A 20,403-nucleotide genomic window follows, 5' to 3' on the forward strand; every position below is an offset into this window, starting at 1 on the left:
GGGATTAACTTCCTGCTCTGCTTGCGCCCGCACTTTTATGTCGGCGCGGCGGACGAGAGAGTCCTCGGCTCTAGGGTTCAGGGAGGTCACGTTTCATCTTTCCTTTCATGTGTCCCTCACTCTATTCCTCCCCTCCACTCCCTCATTCTCTCTCCCTCCTTTCCCCTCAGACCCTGTCGCCTTATTTGTAATCATTCACACTTCCAAATAGTCTCCATGTAGACAAATTCAGCACATCAATCAAAGAGATGAAAAGAGAGTGTAAAAGGGAGAGGTGGAGAAGAGGGGAGGGGTCTCAGTAAAAGACAAGAATAACAGAATGACTTGGAGATGGAGGGAGGGGTCTCAGTAAAATGGAAGAATAACAGAATGACTTGGAGATGGAGGGAGGGGTCTCAGTAAAATGGAAGAATAACAGAATGACTTGGAGATGGAGGGAGGGGTCTCAGTAAAATGGAAGAATAACAGAATGACTTATCTGAGTCTTTATCTCCTCTTTCAGCTCCCTCTTTTTGTTATTTTATGTGTGTGTGGGTTCTAAAAGAATGTGTTCAGAAAGGTGTGTGTAACTGTGTGTGTGTGTGTGTGTGTGTGTGTGTGTGTGTGTGTGTGTGTGTGTGTGTGTGTGTGTGTGTGTGTGTGTGTGTGTGTGTGTGTGTGTGTGTGTGTGTGTGTGTGTGTGTGTGTGTTTTTGGCAGTGCGAGCCAGGCCCTCCAGTAATGATCTGTTTTGGCACAGCCCCACAGGAAGTCCTCATGGCCGTAATCTATCCAAGCCCTGCCTATAGGGAAGATGGGATGAAGGGCTGCTGCACCGGGCCGTTACACCACAGCTGGCACCTAACATGTCCACAACGGTCCAACAACCTCCTCAACCTCCTCTTGACTGCCACATCTCTAGAACGTATCAGTACCGTTACTGATAAGTTAACATGGCTGTAATGCTTTGTGATATTGCATGTTGGCAGTCGTTTTGCCTCTGCACATGAGATGGGAACCAGAGAATTCCTGGATTGCAGATGCGGTGGGACGCATTAGTATGTCGTGCAGAGCGACGCTCTATAAAATGGAGGCGTAACGCTCAATGTATCTTCACAGCTCTCCCACTCATTCCACAGACATTTCTTTACAGGCATCTGGCATCACACTGATCATAAATTCATGATACACTAAACCATGGGTGCTGAAACAACAGATGTGGCTTACAAACAAAGTTTTGACACCAGAGATCATTAATGAGGGTTCTGTATATCATATCGTTATTGATTGTGATAGATAAGCTCTTAAAATCAATAAGATGTTAAAGGACAGGATTCCCCCCCCCCTTATTCCCACTTTGGTATTCTCTGGCGGCCAGGAGAGCCTCTGGGAGAGAACATGTGATATTCCGGGGGGGTCACAAGGCTTTTCTCTGTTAACCAAGCACGCAGCTGCGTTGGAGCTCTGCTACTAGCCACGCCCCCTTCCTCCAATCCCACGTGTTAAAGCACCACAGCATGAAGTCAAAAATGATTTCAATTTCCCACTCGGGCTCCTGGGGAGAAGATTGGCTGTCTGACGCAGAGCACAGGCTGCATCCCCAATGGCACCTTATGTCCTATATAGTGCACTACTTTTGATCACATCCCTGATCAAAAGTAGTGCACTACATAGGGAATAGGGTACAATTTGGGACATAGAAGCAGTCTCAGTGCTTAGGCTGACGTCTTCTTACTAGAACTACTGAGATAATCCTCACAGTATAATCAGAGGACCTTTAGCTCCTACTGATTATTATCCCCTGTGTGTGTGTGTGTGTGTGTGTGTGTGTGTGTGTGTGTGTGTGTGTGTGTGTGTGTGTGTGTGTGTGTGTGTGTGTGTGTGTGTGTGTGTGTGTGTGTGTGTGTGTGTGTGTGTGTGTGTGTGTGTGTGTGTATGTGGGTGTGCGGGTGGGTGTGTGGGTGTGCGGGTGTGTGTGGGTGTGTGTGTGTGCGGGTGGGTGGGTGGGTGTGCGGGTGGGTGTGTGTGTGTGTGGGTGTGCGGGTGTGCGGGTGGGTGTGTGTGTGTGTGTGTGTGGGTGTGCGGGTGTGTGTGGGTGTGTGTGTGTGTGGGTGTGCGGGTGTGCGGGTGGGTGGGTGGGTGTGTGGGTTGCTGGTAAAAGGAAATAATAAAAGCCCCGATTAAAAAAAAATATATATATATCAGAGATGGATGAAAGAAATCTGAGCCGTGGAAAAGGTTTAGCAGCTATTTCAGTATGCATGAAGAGAGAATGAGAGGGTGTACGCGGGGGGTGGAGGAAGGAGAGGGGGGTGACAGAGGAGGGCGCAGAAATGCGACAGATGGTTGTGGAAGTCTCTCGTTAGTTAGTTTGCCTGGTGGTGTGCCTCAGCTGAGGTTGAGACGGGCAGATGGAGATGTAGAGAAATGCGGGAGAGGAGAGTGGAGGAGTGGAGAGTGGAGGAGAGGAGAGTGGAGGAGTGGAGAGTGGAGGAGTGGAGAGTGGAGGAGAGGAGAGTGGAGGAGTGGAGAGTGGAGGAGTGGAGAGTGGAGGAGTGGAGAGTGGAGGAGAGTGGAGGAGAGGGGTGGAGAGTGGAGGAGAGGGGTGGAGAGTGGAGGAGAGGAGAGTGGAGGAGAAGAGAGTGGAGGAGTGGAGAGGGGTGGAGTGGAGAGGGGTGGAGAGGAGAGCGGTGGAGAGGAGAGGGGTGGAGAGGTTGTCTTGGAAGCGGTGATGGGAAGCTGGTCTGGACACAGTGCCAAAGATGCCCTGCTTATGCACTTTGAGCAGTGATTTAGTAATCAAGTAAAAAGGCAAAGAGGGGAGAAAGACAGAGAAAAGAGAAAGAGAGACGGCCTGCGCATAGGCGGGGGGGAGAGAGAGAGGGCGGGAGATAGATGGATAGAGCGAGAGAGAGAGAGAGAGAGAGAGAGAGAGAGAGAGAGAGAGAGAGAGAGAGAGAGAGAGAGAGAGAGAGAGAGAGAGAGAGAGAGAGGGAGATAGATGGATATAGCGAGAGAGAGCGAGAGAGAGAGCGAGAGATGGAGAGAGACGATGAGAGAGAGGGAGATTGGGAGGACACAGAGGGAGGAGAAAGGGAGAGATAGATTGAGGCACGGGGGGGTGTTACTCCGAGCCCAGATCTAGCCATCCCATCACAGCTGAGTGAGTCTGGGTGTCTCCTCTATTTTGGGCGGGTATCCAGGGCCAAGCAGCAAGTCTGTGACTGTGTGTCCCTCTAGTCTGGTAGTGTTGCAGCAGCTAGCCTCTCTAGACTGGTAGTGTTCCAGCAGCTAGCCCCTCTAGTCTGGTAGTGTTCCAGCAGCTAGCCCCTCTAGACTGGTAGTGTTCCAGCAGCTAGCCCCTCTAGTCTGGTAGTGTTCCAGCAGCTAGCCCCTCTAGTCTGGTAGTGTTCCAGCAGATAGTCCCTCTAGTCTGGTAGTGTTCCAGCAGCTAGTCCCTTTAGTCTGGTAGTGTTCCAGCAGCTAGTCCCTTTAGTCTGGTAGTGTTCCAGCAGATAGCCTTTCTAGTCTGGTAGTGTTCCAGCAGATAGCCTTTCTAGTCTGGTAGTGTTCCAGCAGCTAGTCCCTATAGTCTGGTAGTGTTCCAGCAGCTAGCCCCTCTAGTCTGGTAGTTCCAGTATTGTTTTTACAGACTGTATTATACTGTAGTATTTACTGTGTTTTGCAGACATTCATGTATTATTTACTATAGTGTTTTTGTTTTATTGTCTTTGACATAGGAGTGGGGGCTTTCTCCTTGAGGAAACCTACTGGACAAATACTTAAAGAGCACATTTTCCATAACCTTTAGGTAGACAGGACTGGGGTCTGAACAAAGAGTTCAGAGCTTCTGCTCTTTTCTATAACCTGTAGGGAACACAATATATGGTCTATACTTGGCATGTAAGTTTCTCACTTATGGGTGGCACAAATTGGGATATAGGGCAGGGGATTGGGCAGGGTATATGCAAATGAAATACTGTAGTATTTACAAAAAAGAAAAAGAAAAGGGTGGTGTTTTTGCGGACATTACTCAAGTATTTACTACATTGTTTCTTTTCAGATAAAACTAATATTTATTATAGTATTCTACAGTATACTACAACATTCTATAGTACGTACTATACATGATCAAGTGACACTACAGCGTTTAGTATAATATTCTACACTATACTACTGTTTACTACAGAATTCTATAGTAAGTACGTTAGTATTTTATAGTAAATTGTAGTATTGTTTAATTTGGGATTGAAGAAGTTTACTGCTTGGTAATGGCGCCGGAAGCTCTTGGTGCGATTAATCATGCCTTGTCCATACGGCACTAATCAAATGCCACATCCGAGATTTTTCTGTTAAAAGTCTCCTTCATGATGTGAATATGGGGCTCATTTTCTGACACAACCCTTACACGATGATACGCTCAATACGCTCCCATGTTAGTGAACAGCTAGCGAACAGAGGAATCTGTGTCTGTCTTCATTGGGGAGGAGGATTTCACCCGAGGGAGGACGGGAGGTTTGCAATTGAAATTAGGAAGATTAAATTCATTTACGACATGCCTATCAAATCATTGGGGAGGCTGACTGAGCAGTGAGCACCCTGAGCAAATGTGTGATACAACGACCACACGGAAACGTCTTTTTCAAGGGTAACCGAGATGGTCGCAACACCTTCAGCACCATATATGGTGATATGGTGTTGAATTGAAGTGGTGGTACTGTGTATACGATACAGACTGACGCACAGGGAAGTGCTGATTGAGCGGGGAGCAGCTAGGGCTTTTAACAATCCCATTTATTTTTCAAGTGAGGATTTTTACAGCTTTTTTAAATTGGATTCTCCGCTAATTAATCGTAATTATATTCTAATGATGTGCGTGTCAGAGTAGTACATGTTTCTGAGACAAAGTGATCATTTCAATGTCATTGAAGTTAATTCTACATGTCACCGCCATGAAACAGTGAATATGGAGCGATCAGGCATGGCTGATCGGCTTGGTGCTTGACTAATACACTAATTCAACAAAGTCCAGTTTCAAAGGACACATCCCAAATGGCACCCTATGGGCCCTGGTCAAAAGTACTGCACTACTGTATATAAGAACTAAGGATTTTATCCTGTTCTTAGTTATAGCATAAACCAGCCATTCTAGAGAGTTAGGGTTGGATAAGAAGTACGAACATTGGTATTAATGATCAATTGAGAGAGGCTTGGAGAGGGAAAGCGAACCCATATCCACAGTCCATTACCATTGAGTGGAAATCTATGTGTGTTAATGTGTAGGATAACGCTAATGCAACGTTGATGTTAGCATTAGTCAGCTGTTCAGAGCTTAAATGCTTAAGAGCTCCGCGAGGGCCCAATCATTCACTCTGTCGCAGATAGAGAGAGAAGAGAGATAGAGAGAGAGAGCGAGAGAAGAGAGTGATGAAGAGAGATAGAGAGAGAGCGAGAGAAGAGAGTGATGGAGAGATAGAGAGAGCGAGAGAAGTGAGTGATGAAGAGAGATAGAGAAAGAGAGCGAGAGAATAGAGTGATGGAGAGAGATAGAGAAAGAGAGCGAGAGAAGAGAGTGATGGAGAGATAGAGAGAGCGAGAGAAGAGAGTGATGAAGAGAGATAGAGAAAGAGAGCGAGAGAAGAGAGTGATGAAGAGAGATAGAGAAAGAGAGCGAGAGAAGAGAGTGATGAAGAGAGATAGAGAAAGAGAGCGAGAGAAGAGAGTGATGGAGAGATAGAGAGAGCGAGAGAAGTGAGTGATGAAGAGAGATAGAGAAAGAGAGCGAGAGAATAGAGTGATGGAGAGAGATAGAGAGAAAGAGAGCGAGAGAAGAGAGTGATGAAGAGAGATAGAGAAAGAGAGCGAGAGAAGAGAGTGATGGAGAGATAGAGAGAGAGAGAGCGAGAGAAGAGAGTGATGAAGAGAGATAGAGAGAGAAGTGTGTGTGTGAGTTTGTGCAGGTGTTCTGGAGAAGTTAAATCACTCACCCCTCTCCCCAGACACAGAGAGGTGAGGACAGAGCCAAGGCCTTTGTCTTAATGAGGCCAGAGATGGCCCACGAGAGTCACATACACTTCTCCCCTCTCCCCTCACCTTCGGAGCAGCAGCTTGGGGTGATTCTTGCTTTCCAGGTTGCGGTCGATGAGGTCAGAGAGCAGGTGCTTGAGGACATCGGTGGCGTACTCCAGTTTACTCTGCAGCATTGTCATGATGAGCGAGGCCACGTTGCCGCGGTCGCGCATGGAGAAGCCGCGCTGCGACTCGAGCGTGCGGATGAATGAGAGCAGGAAGACCTTGTTGTTGATGAGCTGGCCGAACAGCTTCAGGCCCTTCTCCACCTGCTCCTGTCTGTAGCCCGGCACCTGGGAGACAGGGAGGAGAAGAGAGGAAAGGGAGGAGAGACGGATATGCTTAGATGACAATTTATTTATTGAACCTTTATTTAACTAGGCAAGTAATGTCAGACGTTATGAAATAGACTAGGGGTTTAACAATAACTCTTGCACAGTGTGAACTGCAGATTACTGTGTCCTCATGGAAAGCGACAGCGAGGAAACTTGTGCTCCCTGACAGACGCGTTGCGTAGAGAGACCGTTGCTCACTCCAATCGATCCTGACAGATCAAAACATTTCATCTCTGTAGGTGCAATTTATGAAAACGGGAAATCGCACGCCGACTGACTAAAATAGCGTAAACGGCGCGAGGACAATTTCCGCCCATGGAGGGGAATACACCACACACGCTGCTTTCATCTTGCGTCAGCTTTGCCGGGGAACAACGTTCATATTGTGGAGTCAAAGAAATAAGCAGGGCTCTCAAAAGACTTGGTTAAAATGACTCTACCTTAACAAAAACAAGTGCTAGGCAAAACTCCTCGCTCTCCCAGATATCCTCCCATGCCGACATTCCGAGCTGGAATAATTAGCACACATGATCATTTGAGAGAACCAGGGCTTAACAGACTGTCATTTGAGAGAACCAGGGCTAAACAGACTGTCATTTGAGAGAACCAGGGCTTAACAGACTGTCATTAGAGAGAACCAGGGCTAAACAGACTGTCATTTGAGAGAACCAGGGCTTAACAGACTGTCATTAAAGAGAACCAGGGCTAAACAGACTGTCATTAGAGAGAACCAGGGCTTAACAGACTGTCATTAGAGAGAACCAGGGCTAAACAGACTGTCATTAGAGAGAACCAGGGCTAAACAGACTGTCATTTGAGAGAACCAGGGCTTAACAGACTGTCATTAGAGAGAACCAGGGCTAAACAGACTGTCATTTGAGAGAACCAGGGCTAAACAGACTGTCATTAGAGAGAACCAGGGCTTAACAGACTGTCATTAAAGAGAACCAGGGCTAAACAGACTGTCATTTGAGAGAACCAGGGCTTAACATACTGTCATTAGAGAGAACCAGGGCTAAACAGACTGTCACTAAAGAGAACCAGGGCTAAACAGACTGTCATTAGAGAGAACCAAGGCTAAACAAACTGTCATTAGAGAGAACCAGGGCTAAACAGACTGTCATTAGAGAGAACCGGGGCTTAACAGACTGTCATTAAAGAGAACCAGGGCTTAACAGACTTTCATTTGAGAGAACCAGGGCTAAACAGACTGTCATTAGAGAGAACCAGGGCTAAACAGACTGTCGTTAGAGAGAACCAGGACTTAACAGACTGTCATTAAAGAGAACCAGGGCTTAACAGACTGTCATTAGAGAGAACCAGGACTAAACAGACTATCATTAGAGAGAACCAGGGCTTAACAGACTGTCATTAGAGAGAACCAGGGCTAAACAGACTGTCATAAGAGAGAACCGGGGCTTAACAGACTGTCATTAAAGAGAACCAGGGCTTAACAGACTGTCATTTGAGAGACCCAGTGCTAAACAGACTGTCATTAAAGAGAACCAGGGCTTAACAGACTGTCATTAGAGAGAACCAGGGCTAAACAGACTGTCATTGGAGAGAACCAGGGCTTAACAGACTGTCATTAGAGAGAAACAGGGCTAAACAGACTGTCATTACAGAGAACCAGGGCTTAACAGACTGTCTTTAGAGAGAACCAGGGCTTAACAGACTGTCTTTAGAGAGAACCAGGGCTAAACAGACTGTCATTAGAGAGAACCAGGGCTTAACAGACTGTCATTAGAGAGAACCGGGGCTTAACAGACTGTCATTAAAGAGAACCAGGGCTAAACAGACTGTCATTAGAGAGAACCAGGGCTTAACAGACTGTCATTAGAGAGAACCAGGGCTTAACAGACTGTCATTTGAGAGAATCAGAGCTAAACAGACTGTCATTAGAGAGAACCAGGGCTAAACAGACTGTCATTAGAGAGAACCAGGGCTTAACAGACTGTCATTAGAGAGAACCAGGGCTAAACAGACTGTCATTAGAGAGAACCAGGGCTAAACAGACTGTCATTAGAGAGAACCAGGGCTAAACAGACTGTCATTAGAGAGAACCAGGGCTTAACAGACTGTCATTAGAGAGAACCAGGGCTAAACAGACTGTCATTAGAGAGAACCAGGGCTTAACAGACTGTCATTAGAGAGAACCAGGGCTAAACAGACTGTCATTAGAGAGAACCAGGGCTAAACAGACTGTCATTTGAGAGAACCAGGGCTAAACAGACTGTCATTAGAGAGAACCAGGGCTAAACAGACTGTCATTAGAGAGAACCAGGGCTTAACAGACTGTCATTAGAGAGAACCAGGGCTTAACAGACTGTCATTAGAGAGAACCAGGGCTAAACAGACTGTCATTAGAGAGAACCAGGGCTAAACAGACTGTCATTAGAGAGAACCAGGGCTAAACAGACTGTCATTTGAGAGAACCAGGGCTAAACAGACTGTCATTTGAGAGAACCAGGGCTAAACAGACTGTCATTTGAGAGAACCAGGGCTAAACAGACTGTCATTAGAGAGAACCAGGGCTTAACAGACTGTCATTAGAGAGAACCAGGGCTAAACAGACTGTCATTAGAGAGAACCAGGGCTAAACAGACTGTCATTAGAGAGAACCAGGGCTTAACAGACTGTCATTAGAGAGAACCAGGGCTTAACAGACTGTCATTTGAGAGAACCAGGGCTAAACAGACTGTCATTTGAGAGAACCAGGGCTAAACAGACTGTCATTAGAGAGAACCAGGGCTAAACAGACTGTCATTAGAGAGAACCAGGGCTAAACAGACTGTCATTAGAGAGAACCAGGGCTAAACAGACTGTCATTAAAGAGAACCAGGGCTTAACAGCTAATTGAGCCAGTGGAGTGATAATGGATTTGGCTGGAATGGGAGATGCCAAGGCCAGGGAATGAGTTCTTCCTCACAGTCAGTCAGAGTCTATAGTCTATCCCTGCATGTCTGATTCCTCTAGTGTTGGGTCCATGTTACTCTAATGACTAGAGATGTAGTGATGTCTGATTCCTCTAGTGTTGGGTCCATGTTACTCTAATGACTAGGGATGTTGTGATGTCTGATTCCTCTAGTGTTGGGTCCATGTTACTCTAATGACTAGGGATGTAGTGATATCTGATTCCTCTAGTGTTGGGTCCATGTTACTCTAATGACTAGGGATGTAGTGATGTCTGATTCCTCTAGTGTTGGGTCCATGTTACTCTAATGACTAGGGATGTAGTGATGTCTGATTCCTCTAGTGTTGGGTCCATGTTACTCCCATGACTAGGGATGTAGTGATGTCTGATTCCTCTAGTGTTGGGTCCATGTTACTTCCATGACTAGGGATGTAGTGATGTCTGATTCCTCTAGTGTTGGGTCCATGTTACTCTAATGACTAGGGATGTAGTGATGTCTGATTCCTCTAGTGTTGGGTCCATGTTACTCTAATGACTAGGGATGTAGTGATGTCTGATTCCTCTAGTGTTGGGTCCATGTTACTCTAATGACTAGGGCTGTAGTGATGTCTGATTCCTCTAGTGTTGGGTCCATGTTACTCCCATGACTAGGGATGTTGTGATGTCTGATTCCTCTAGTGTTGGGTCCATGTTACTCCCATGACTAGGGATGTAGTGATGTCTGATTCCTCTAGTGTTGGGTTCATGTTACTCCCATGACTAGGGATGTAGTGATGTCTGATTCCTCTAGTGTTGGGTCCATGTTACTCTAATGACTAGGGATGTAGTGATGTCTGATTCCTCTAGTGTTGGGTCCATGTTACTCTAATGACTAGGGATGTAGTGATGTCTGATTCCTCTAGTGTTGGGTCCATGTTACTCTAATGACTAGGGATGTAGTGATGTCTGATTCCTCTAGTGTTGGGTCCATGTTACTCTAATGACTAGGGATGTAGTGATGTCTGATTCCTCTAGTGTTGGGTCCATGTTACTCTAATGACTAGGGCTGTAGTGATGTCTGATTCCTCTAGTGTTGGGTTCATGTTACTCCCATGACTAGGGATGTAGTGATGTCTGATTCCTCTAGTGTTGGGTCCATGTTACTCTAATGACTAGGGATGTAGTGATGTCTGATTCCTCTAGTGTTGGGTCCATGTTACTCTAATGACTAGGGATGTAGTGATGTCTGATTCCTCTAGTGTTGGGTCCATGTTACTCTAATGACTAGGGATGTAGTGATGTCTGATTCCTCTAGTGTTGGGTCCATGTTACTCTAATGACTAGGGATGTTGTGATGTCTGATTCCTCTAGTGTTGGGTCCATGTTACTCTAATGACTAGGGATGTAGTGATGTCTGATTCCTTTAGTGTTGGGTTCATGTTACTCTAATGACTAGGGATGTAGTGATGTCTGATTCCTCTAGTGTTGGGTCCATGTTACTCTAATGACTAGGGATGTTGTGATGTCTGATTCCTCTAGTGTTGGGTCCATGTTACTCTAATGACTAGGGATGTAGTAATGTCTGATTCCTCTAGTGTTGGGTCCATGTTACTATAATGACTAGGGATGTAGTGATGTCTGATTCCTCTAGTGTTGGGTCCATGTTACTCTAATGACTAGGGATGTGGTGATGTCTGATTCCTCTAGTGTTGGGTCCATGTTACTCTAATGACTAGGGATGTAGTGATGTCTGATTCCTCTAGTGTTGGGTCCATGTTACTCTAATGACTAGGGATGTGGTGATGTCTGATTCCTCTAGTGTTGGGTCCATGTTACTCTAATGACTAGGGATGTAGTGATGTCTGATTCCTCTAGTGTTGGGTCCATGTTACTCTAATGACTAGGGATGTTGTGATGTCTGATTCCTCTAGTGTTGGGTCCATGTTACTCTAATGACTAGGGATGTAATGATGTCTGATTCCTCTAGTGTTGGGTCCATGTTACTCTAATGACTAGGGATGTAGTGATGTCTGATTCTTCTAGTGTTGGGTCCATGTTACTCTAATGACTAGGGATGTAGTGATGTCTGATTCCTCTAGTGTTGGGTCCATGTTACTCTAATGACTAGGGATGTAATGATGTCTGATTCCTCTAGTGTTGGGTCCATGTTACTCTAATGACTAGGGATGTAGTGATGTCTGATTCTTCTAGTGTTAGGTCCATGTTACTCTAATGACTAGGGATGTAGTGATGTCTGATTCCTCTAGTGTTGGATCCATGTTACTCTAATGACTAGGGATGTAGTGATGTCTGATTCCTCTAGTGTTGGATCCATGTTACTCTAATGACTAGAGATGTAGTGATGTCTGATTCCTCTAGTGTTGGGTCCATGTTACTCTAATGACTAGGGATGTTGTGATGTCTGATTCCTCTAGTGTTGGGTCCATGTTACTCCCATGACTAGGGATGTAGTGATGTCTGATTCCTCTAGTGTTGGGTCCATGTTACTCTAATGACTAGGGATGTAGTGATGTCTGATTCCTCTAATGTTGGGTCCATGTTACTCTAATGACTAGGGATGTAGTGATGTCTGATTCCTCTAGTGTTGGGTCCATCTTACTCTAATGACTAGGGATGTAGTGATGTCTGATTCCTCTAGTGTTGGGTCCATGTTACTCTAATGACTAGGGATGTGGTGATGTCTGATTCCTCTAGTGTTGGGTCCATGTTACTCTAATGACTAGGGATGTAGTGATGTCTGATTCCTCTAATGTTGGTTCCATGACTAGGGATGTAGTGATGTCTGATTCCTCTAGTGTTGGGTCCATGTTACTCTAATGACTAGGGATGTAGTGATGTCTGATTCCTCTAGTGTTGGGTCCATGTTACTCTAATGACTAGGGATGTAGTGATGTCTGATTCCTCTAGTGTTGGGTCCATGTTACTCTAATGACTAGGGATGTAGTGATGTCTGATTCCTCTAGTGTTGGGTCCATGTTACTCTAATGACTAGGGATGTAGTGATGTCTGATTCCTCTAGTGTTGGGTCCATGTTACTCCCATGACTAGGGATGTAGTGATGTTATGTTACACCCATGACTTAGGCCAGGCGTTTTGCTGACCATGTGGTCCTTTGTAGCTCAGTTGGTAGAGCATGGTGTCTGTAATGCCAGGGTAGTGGATTCCATTCCCCTGACCACCCATGTGTAAAATGTATGCATGCATGACTAAGTCTTCTTGACTCCAAACATTCTCTGTATCTGAGACAACTGTGACCTCTGACGGGGCGGCAGGTAGCCTAGTGGTTAGAGCGTTGGACTTGTAACCGAAAAGTTGCAGGATTGAATCCCTGAGCTGACAAGGTAAAAATCTGTCGTTCTGCCCCTGAACAAGGCAGTTAACCCACTATTCCTAGGCCGTCATTGTAAATAAGAATTTGTTCTTAACTGACTTGCCTAGTTAAATAAAACATTAATAGAAATGAGCAGAGAGATAGAAACAGAGTGGAGAGATAGAGATAGGGGGAGAGATAGAGATAGGGGGAGAGATAGAAACAGAGTGGAGAGATAGAGATAGGGGGAGAGATATTGATAGGGGGAGAGATAGAGATAGGGGGAGAGATAGAAACAGAGTGGAGGTTTGTTGAGATGTCCCATGAGACAGTCCCATTTAACATCCCGCTGTAGCCCCATAATCAAACAGCCCTATTCAACATCCCCCTGTAGCCCCATAATCAAACAGCCCTATTCAACATCCCACTGTAGCCCCATAATCAAACAGCCCTATTCAACATCCCCCTGTAGCCCCATAATCAAACAGCCCTATTCAACGTCCCCCTGTTGCCCCATAATCAAACAGCCCTATTCAACATCCCGCTGTAGCCCCATAATCAAACAGCCCTATTCAACATCCCGCTGTAGCCCCATAATCAAACAACAGCCCTATTCAACATCATCCCCCTGTAGCCCCATAATCAAACAGCCTTATTCAACGTCCCCCTGTAGCCCCATAATCAAACAGCCCTATTCAACATCCCACTGTAGCCCCATAATCAAACAGCCCTATTCAACATCCCCCTGTAGCCCCATAATCAAACAGCCCTATTCAACATCCCCCTGTAGCCCCATAATCAAACAGCCCTATTCAACATCCCGCTGTAGCCCCATAATCAAACAGCCCTATTCAACATCCCGCTGTAGCCCCATAATCAAACAGCCCTATTCAACATCCCCCTGTAGCCCCATAATCAAACAGCCCTATTCAACATCCCCCTGTAGCCCCATAATCAAACAACAGCCCTATTCAACATCCCCCTGTAGCCCCATAATCAAACAACCCTATTCAACATCCCCCTGTAGCCCCATAATCAAACAGCCCTATTCAACATCCCACTGTAGCCCCATAATCAAACAAGAATCCCATTCAAAATCCCACCTACTGATTACTATCATACAATCAGGAGAAAAAGGTAGGCATCCATTTTCCATATTCTCTGAGGAGAAATACAATGCATATCTTCTTGAGATTGAACAGGTAGGCCTAGATTCCTCGCTAATATTAGTACATTTGAGTCATTGAGACAAAATGACGTTAGCTCTAATCCTTTCATAAAGAGAGAGCGAGAGAGAGATTCAGCCCAATCAAATTCACTCTACAAACTATGAATATGCACAGTTGGAGATTGCCCATCCACACTTTATTTGCTCCAAGCCCAATAAGGGCTATTTCCTGTATCATCTCCCACATCAATAACAATTAACCAGCTATCACCAGCCAGAGACGGGCCCACTGCTATTTTCATTAGGTTTCATTTCACATTAAACTCCCTCATATAACGGGACATTTATACCAATTAAAACATCATTAATTTTTCTTATAACGGGAAATTCTCATCAGGCACCCGCATGGTCGACTCGGAGCCTGTGAAATCGGGGCCTCGCAGCTAGAAGTTGTTCAATTATCACTGTCCATCACTGTTATTAGGGAATAAATAACTAGCTTGTCAGTTCAGAGTTGATTTGCTTTTCTCTCCGCTCTACTTTTAATTTGTCCTCGACTCTGAGAAACCGTCTTGTCACATGTTGTTACCATTACTAACAGGAGATTTGACTGGACTACTGCGTCAAGCTCTAATGAGAGACAGTGTTATTTGTTTACCGAGCGTGAGCACAAACAACGACAGCTTTAATTCTGCCCGTAACCCCACTTTGCCTTTAATTTACTGTTATACGTTTGATTGAGAATGCATTGGTGGAAACCACTTTGAGATGTGCGTATTGTTCTACGTCAGGGATTTAATGATGAACAATGTTTAGGACCTAAACTGAAGTGATATTCAGTCAGTCAGATGATAGGGCAGCCATTGTGATATTTGTTCAGGCAGTTGACAGGCAGCTCTTACCTCCAGGTCCCTGAGAACAGGGTGCTCCTCTATGCCAGGGAAGAGGACCCTCATGGTGTAGGCCCTGTAGTCCAGGAAGGGGATGCCCACTCCATCCAGGTCACTGGTCAACTCATGGATGTCTGTCTGCAGCTCGGCAAAGGCTGAGGGGATAAACGGACAAACAGTCTCCTTAAAGGTAGAGTCAGCGACATGACGTACAGTTGAAGTCGGAAGTTTACATACACCTTAGCCAAATACATGTAAACAATTCCTGACATTTAATCATAGTAAAAATTCCTTGTCTTAGGTCAGTTAGGATCATCACTTTATTTTAAGAATGTGAAATGCCAGAATAATAGTAGAGAGAATTTTTTATTCTTTTATTTCTTTCATCACATTCCCAGTGGGTCAAAAGTTTACATACACTCAATTAGTATTTGGTAGCATTGTCTTTAAATTGTTTAACTTGGGTCAAATGTTTCGGGTAGCTTTCCACAAGCCTCCCACAATAAGTTGGGTGATTTTGGCCCATTCCTCCTGACAGAGCTGGTGTAACTGAGTCAGGTTTGTTGGCCTCCTTGCTCGCACAGGCTTTTTCAGTTCTGCCCAAACATTTTCTATAGGATTGAGGTCAGGGCTTTGTGATGGCCACTCCAATACCTTGACTTTGTTGTCCTTAACCCATTTTTCCACAACTTTGGAAGTATGCTTTGGGTCATTGTCCATTTGGAAGACCCATTTGTGACCAAGCTTTAACTTCCTGACTGATGTCTTGAGATGTTGCTTCAATATATCCACATAATATACCTTCCTCGTGACGCCATCTATTTTGTGAAATGCACCAGTCCCTCCTGCAGCAAAGCACCCCCACAACATGATGCTGCCACCCCCGAGCTTCATGTTTGGGATGGTGTTCTTCGGCTTGCAAGCCTCCCCCTTTTTCCTCCAAACATAACGATGTTCATTATGGCAAACAGTTCTATTTTTGTTTCATCAGACCAGAGGACATTTCTCCAAAAAGTACGATCTTTGTCCCTATGTGCAGTTGCAAACCGTAGTCTGGCTTTTTTATGGCAATTTTGGAGCAGTGGCTTCTTCCTTGCTGAGCGGCCTTTCAGGTTATGTCGATATAGGAATCATTTTACTGTGGGTATAGATACTTTTGTACCTGTTTCCTCCAGCATCTTCACAAGGTCCTTTGCTGTTGTTCTGGGATTGATTTGCTCTTTTCGCACCAAAGTACGTTCATCTCTAGGAGACAGAGCGCGTCTCCTTCCTGAGCGGTATGACGGCTGCGTGGTCCCATGGTGTTTATACAGATGGACGTGGTACCTTCAGGCATTTGGAAATTGCTCCCAAGGATGAACCAGACTTGTGGGGGTCTACATTTTTTTCCTTAGGTCTTGGCTGATTTCTTTAGATTTTCCCATGATGCCAAGCAAAGAGGCACTGAGTACACAGGTACACCTCCAATTGACTCAAATGATGTCAATTAGCCTATCAGAAGCTTCTAAAGCCATGACATCATTTTCTGGTATTTTCCAAGCTGTTTAAAGGCACAGTCAACTTAGTGTATGTAAACTTCTGACCCACTGGAATTGTGATACAGTGAATTATAAGTGAATTAATCTGTCTGGTAACAATTGCTGGAAAAATTACTTGTGTCATGCACAAAGTAGATGTCCTAACCGACTTGCCAAAACTATAGTTTGTTAACAAGAAATTTGTAGTGTGGTTGAAAAACGAGTTTTAATGACTCCAACCTAAGTGTATGTAAATTTCCGACTTCAACTGTAGATACACAAAGTATACAGCGCATATTGGGTGAATTTCCGCAACAACTAAGAGCTTCGGAGCGTGAGGCTAAACTTCTCCACTGTTTTGGTCCCGTGGGTACCACGTTGTAACAGCGGGAGGTAAACCCGTGCACACGTGCAGATACTGTGTGTAACTGTGTGAGAGCGATGTCTTGCATCTTGCCCACCACAAACTGCAGTGCTGCTCATGCAACCTCATTTAGCTCTACCTCTAACTCTACCTATAAGTATGTCTACTGACAGTGTTGGAAAAAGTACTCAATCATCATATTTGAGTAAAAGCCAAGATACCTTTAATAAAAAATGACTCACGTAAAAGTGAAAGTCACCCAGCAAAATACTACTTGAGTAAAAGTCTAAATGCATTTGGTTTTAAATATACTTAAGTATCAAAAGTAAGCAAAGCCGGCCGCACGATTTTCTTGTATTTTTTATTTACGGATAGACAAGGGCACACTCCAACACTCAGACATCATTGACAAACGAAACGTGTTTATTGAGTCCACCAGATCAGAGGCAGTAGGGATGGCCTGGGATGTTCTCTTGATAAGTGTGTGAATTGGAATTGTACTTTTGAGTGTCAGGGAAAATGTATGGAGTAAAAATAATGTGAATCCTTACCCTCTTTACACTCCAGGGCCACACGAGACTCCAGGTTGTCCATCTGCATCTGCAGCCTCTTCAGGGTGAGGTCGCTCTCGCGTGACTTGCGTTTGTATGCAATGAGCACTATCACAATGAAGAGGATGAGCAGGGCGCCGGCGCCGGCGATGCTGATGATGGCCGTGCTGCTCAGCGGACTGTCTGACGTGATGTGGACCACGCCCGGGGAGAACTCGATGCCGCCCACACGGGCCTGGGGAGGGAGAGACAGGGGAGAGGGGTTAGAGACAGGGGAGAGGGGGTGGAGACAGGGGAGAGGGGGGAGAGACAGGGAAGAGGGGTGGGGGACAGGGGAAAGGGGTGAGGGACAGGGGAGAGGGGCACGAGAGGGGGGAGAGAGAGGGGAGAGGGGGGAGAGACAGTGGAAAGGGGTTAGAGACAGGGGATAGGAGGGAGAGAGAAGGGAAAGTGGTTGAGCGACAGGGGGAGAGACAGGGGAGAGGGGGGAGATGGGGGAGAGAGAGGGGAGAGAGAGGGGAGAGGGGGTGAGAAACAGGGTGAAAGACAGGGGAGAGACAGTGGAGAAGGGATGAGAGACAGGGAGGAGGGGTGAGGGAGAGGGGTGAGAGACAGGGGAGAGGGGGGAGAGACAGGGGAGAGGAGAAAAGGGGTTATTGTGTGGATGCACTGAGACCGGGGTATACCATAACCTAAGCGTGGTTCTGAAGGTTTTGTCTTTGTGAACCTCCTGGGAGGTGTCATCAGAAACAATGTATTCCAATGGTTGAAACAGAAGTCGTATTCCAGTGATTATTATGAAACAAAACTGTATAAGTGGTTTTATGAAATGAGACACAATTGTGAATCAGCGGGAATAAAATGCATCTTGAATGGTCCACATTTATAAACAGGAATAAAACAGAGCAGAGAGAGAGACATATTGCCTTGATGTCTGTCTGTCTCTCTTTCTGTCTCTATTTTTGTCTGTCTCTATTTTACGGTAAAGCGTCTGGTAGCTTTTCTCTCTGTCTGTCTGGCTCTATTTTACAGTAATGAGTCTGGTAGCCTGTCTCTCGTCTTCTGCTGCCCATCAATCATTGGTCCAGGTGGCAGAGCAGGAAGCGTCTCAGAACCACAAATGGAACCTTTATTGAGTTTGTGCCTGCCTAATCCCTCTTATTGAAACTGTTATTTGTTGTTTCTCTGTTTGAATGTTGAGAGGGGACAGTATAACCCAACGGTCCGATTGGATTATAGTCTGGGCCTGGCCCAGGACAGCAGGAGGGTGGGAGGGTGGAATGGGGACCAGTGTGTGTGTGTGCCTGTGTGTGTGTGTCACTCACCAAGACTTTGTGTCGCCCCGTCAGGTTGGGCGACTCACACAGCAGCTGGTTGTCTGACACGGTCAACAGACAAGGTTTATCACCAATCAGAACCGTGTAGTTCAGCTTGCCGTTATTGCCGTTGGTATTGGTGGGAGGGAGGAAGTTCCGCCCCTGAGAAACAGGAAGGACATGACATTGGACTGGGTTAGGTATTGTTTTGTTTAAATGGTATGCATACATTTGATATAACTAGACTATGTAGACTATAAACATGTAACACAACTGTGTTATGTATGAGAGAGAGAGAGAGAGAGAGAGAGAGAGAGAGAGAGAGAGAGAGAGAGAGAGAGAGAGAGAGAGAGAGAGAGAGAGAGAGAGAGAGAGAGAGAGAGAGAGAAACAAGTCCCCCCTTCACCTTCAGTATGATGGGGGAGCCAGGCTTGAGCTCCAGCACCCCAGACACATGGAGGGGTTCGAACTCGGGGTTGGGGTAGTAGATGAACGGCGTGTTGTTGAGGGCCAGCACTGCCTGCACGTCGTCCAGGATGAAGCCAAACTCATCGGGCCGCGCTGGCACCTCCCTCTGCCTGCTGAGGCTGATGGGCAGCTCTGGGGCCTGGCACAGCATGGACGTGGGGCTGAACACCTGGCATATCTGTTGGCAGAGAGGAGAAGGGACATGGTGATGAGTATGGACGACTACACTATTTTATGTGATTATAGTATATTTATTTTATAGTGGGACGGATACACGGATACATGATACATGGTCAGTAATATAGTTATGTTAGTATTGATACATGGTCAGTAATATAGTTATGTTAGTATTGATACATGGTCAGTAATATAGTTATGTTAGTATTGATACATGGTCAGTAATATAGTTATGTTAGTATTGATACATGGTCAGGAATATAGTTATGTTAGTATTGATACATGGTCAGTAATATAGTTATGTTAGTATTGATACATGGTCAGTAATATAGTTATGTTAGTATTGATACATGGTCAGTAATATAGTTATGTTAGTATTGATACATGGTCAGTAATATAGTTATGTTAGTATTGATACATGGTCAGTAATATAGTTATGTTAGTATTGATACATGGTCAGTCATATAGTTATGTTAGTATTGATACATGGTCAGTAATATAGTTATGTGAGTATTGATACATGGTCAGTAATATAGTTATGTTAGTATTGATACATGGTCAGTAATATAGTTATGTTAGTATTGATACATGGTCAGTAATATAGTTATGTTAGTATTGATACATGGTCAGTAATATAGGTATGTTAGTATTGATACATGGTCAGTAATATAGTTATGTTAGTATTGATACATGGTCAGTAATATAGTTAGTATTGATACATGGTCAGTAATATAGTTATGTTAGTATTGATACATGGTCAGTAATATAGTTATGTTAGTATTGATACATGGTCAGTAATATAGTTAGTATTGATACATGGTCAGTAATATAGTTAGTATTGATACATGGTCAGTAATATAGTTATGTTAGTATTGGTACATGGTCAGTAATAGTTATGTTAGTATTGATACATGGTCAGTAATATAGTTAGTATTGATACATGGTCAGTAATATAGTTATGTTAGTATTGATACATGGTCAGTAATATAGTTATGTTAGTATTGATACATGGTCAGTAATATAGTTATGTTAGTATTGATACATGGTCAGTAATATAGTTATTTTAATATTGATACATGGTCAGTAATATAGTTATGTTAGTATTGATACATGGTCAGTAATATAGTTAGTATTGATACATGGTCAGTAATATAGTTATGTTAGTATTGATACATGGTCAGTAATATAGTTATGTTAGTATTGATACATGGTCAGTAATATAGTTATGTTAGTATTGATACATGGTCAGTAATATAGTTATGTTAGTATTGATACATGGTCAGTAATATAGTTATGTTAGTATTGATACATGGTCAGTAATATAGTTATGTTAGTATTGATACATG

The 20,403-nt window shown here is 44.7% G+C and overlaps 1 protein-coding gene and 1 non-coding gene across 2 annotated transcripts in view; both read right to left on the bottom strand.

Annotated features, from left to right (window-relative positions):
- plxna4 (plexin A4) overlaps positions 1–20,403 on the bottom strand; it is a 559,926-nt gene that overhangs the window by 79,747 nt on the left and 459,776 nt on the right. The window contains exons 18-22 of the mRNA XM_071332139.1: positions 18,819–19,058; positions 18,422–18,574; positions 17,097–17,331; positions 14,677–14,819; positions 6,072–6,340 (exon numbers count right to left, since the gene is read on the bottom strand). Coding sequence (XP_071188240.1) covers positions 6,072–6,340; positions 14,677–14,819; positions 17,097–17,331; positions 18,422–18,574; positions 18,819–19,058 — 1,040 coding nt within the window. The remainder of the gene's footprint in view (positions 1–6,071; positions 6,341–14,676; positions 14,820–17,096; positions 17,332–18,421; positions 18,575–18,818; positions 19,059–20,403) is intronic.
- Positions 3,723–3,775, bottom strand: LOC139534966 (U7 small nuclear RNA). The gene has a single exon (XR_011667052.1). It is a non-coding gene; the product is annotated as a U7 small nuclear RNA (small nuclear RNA).

The sequence above is a fragment of the Salvelinus alpinus genome, chromosome 11 (genome assembly GCF_045679555.1).
Source record: "Salvelinus alpinus chromosome 11, SLU_Salpinus.1, whole genome shotgun sequence".
NCBI lineage: Eukaryota > Metazoa > Chordata > Actinopteri > Salmoniformes > Salmonidae > Salvelinus > Salvelinus alpinus.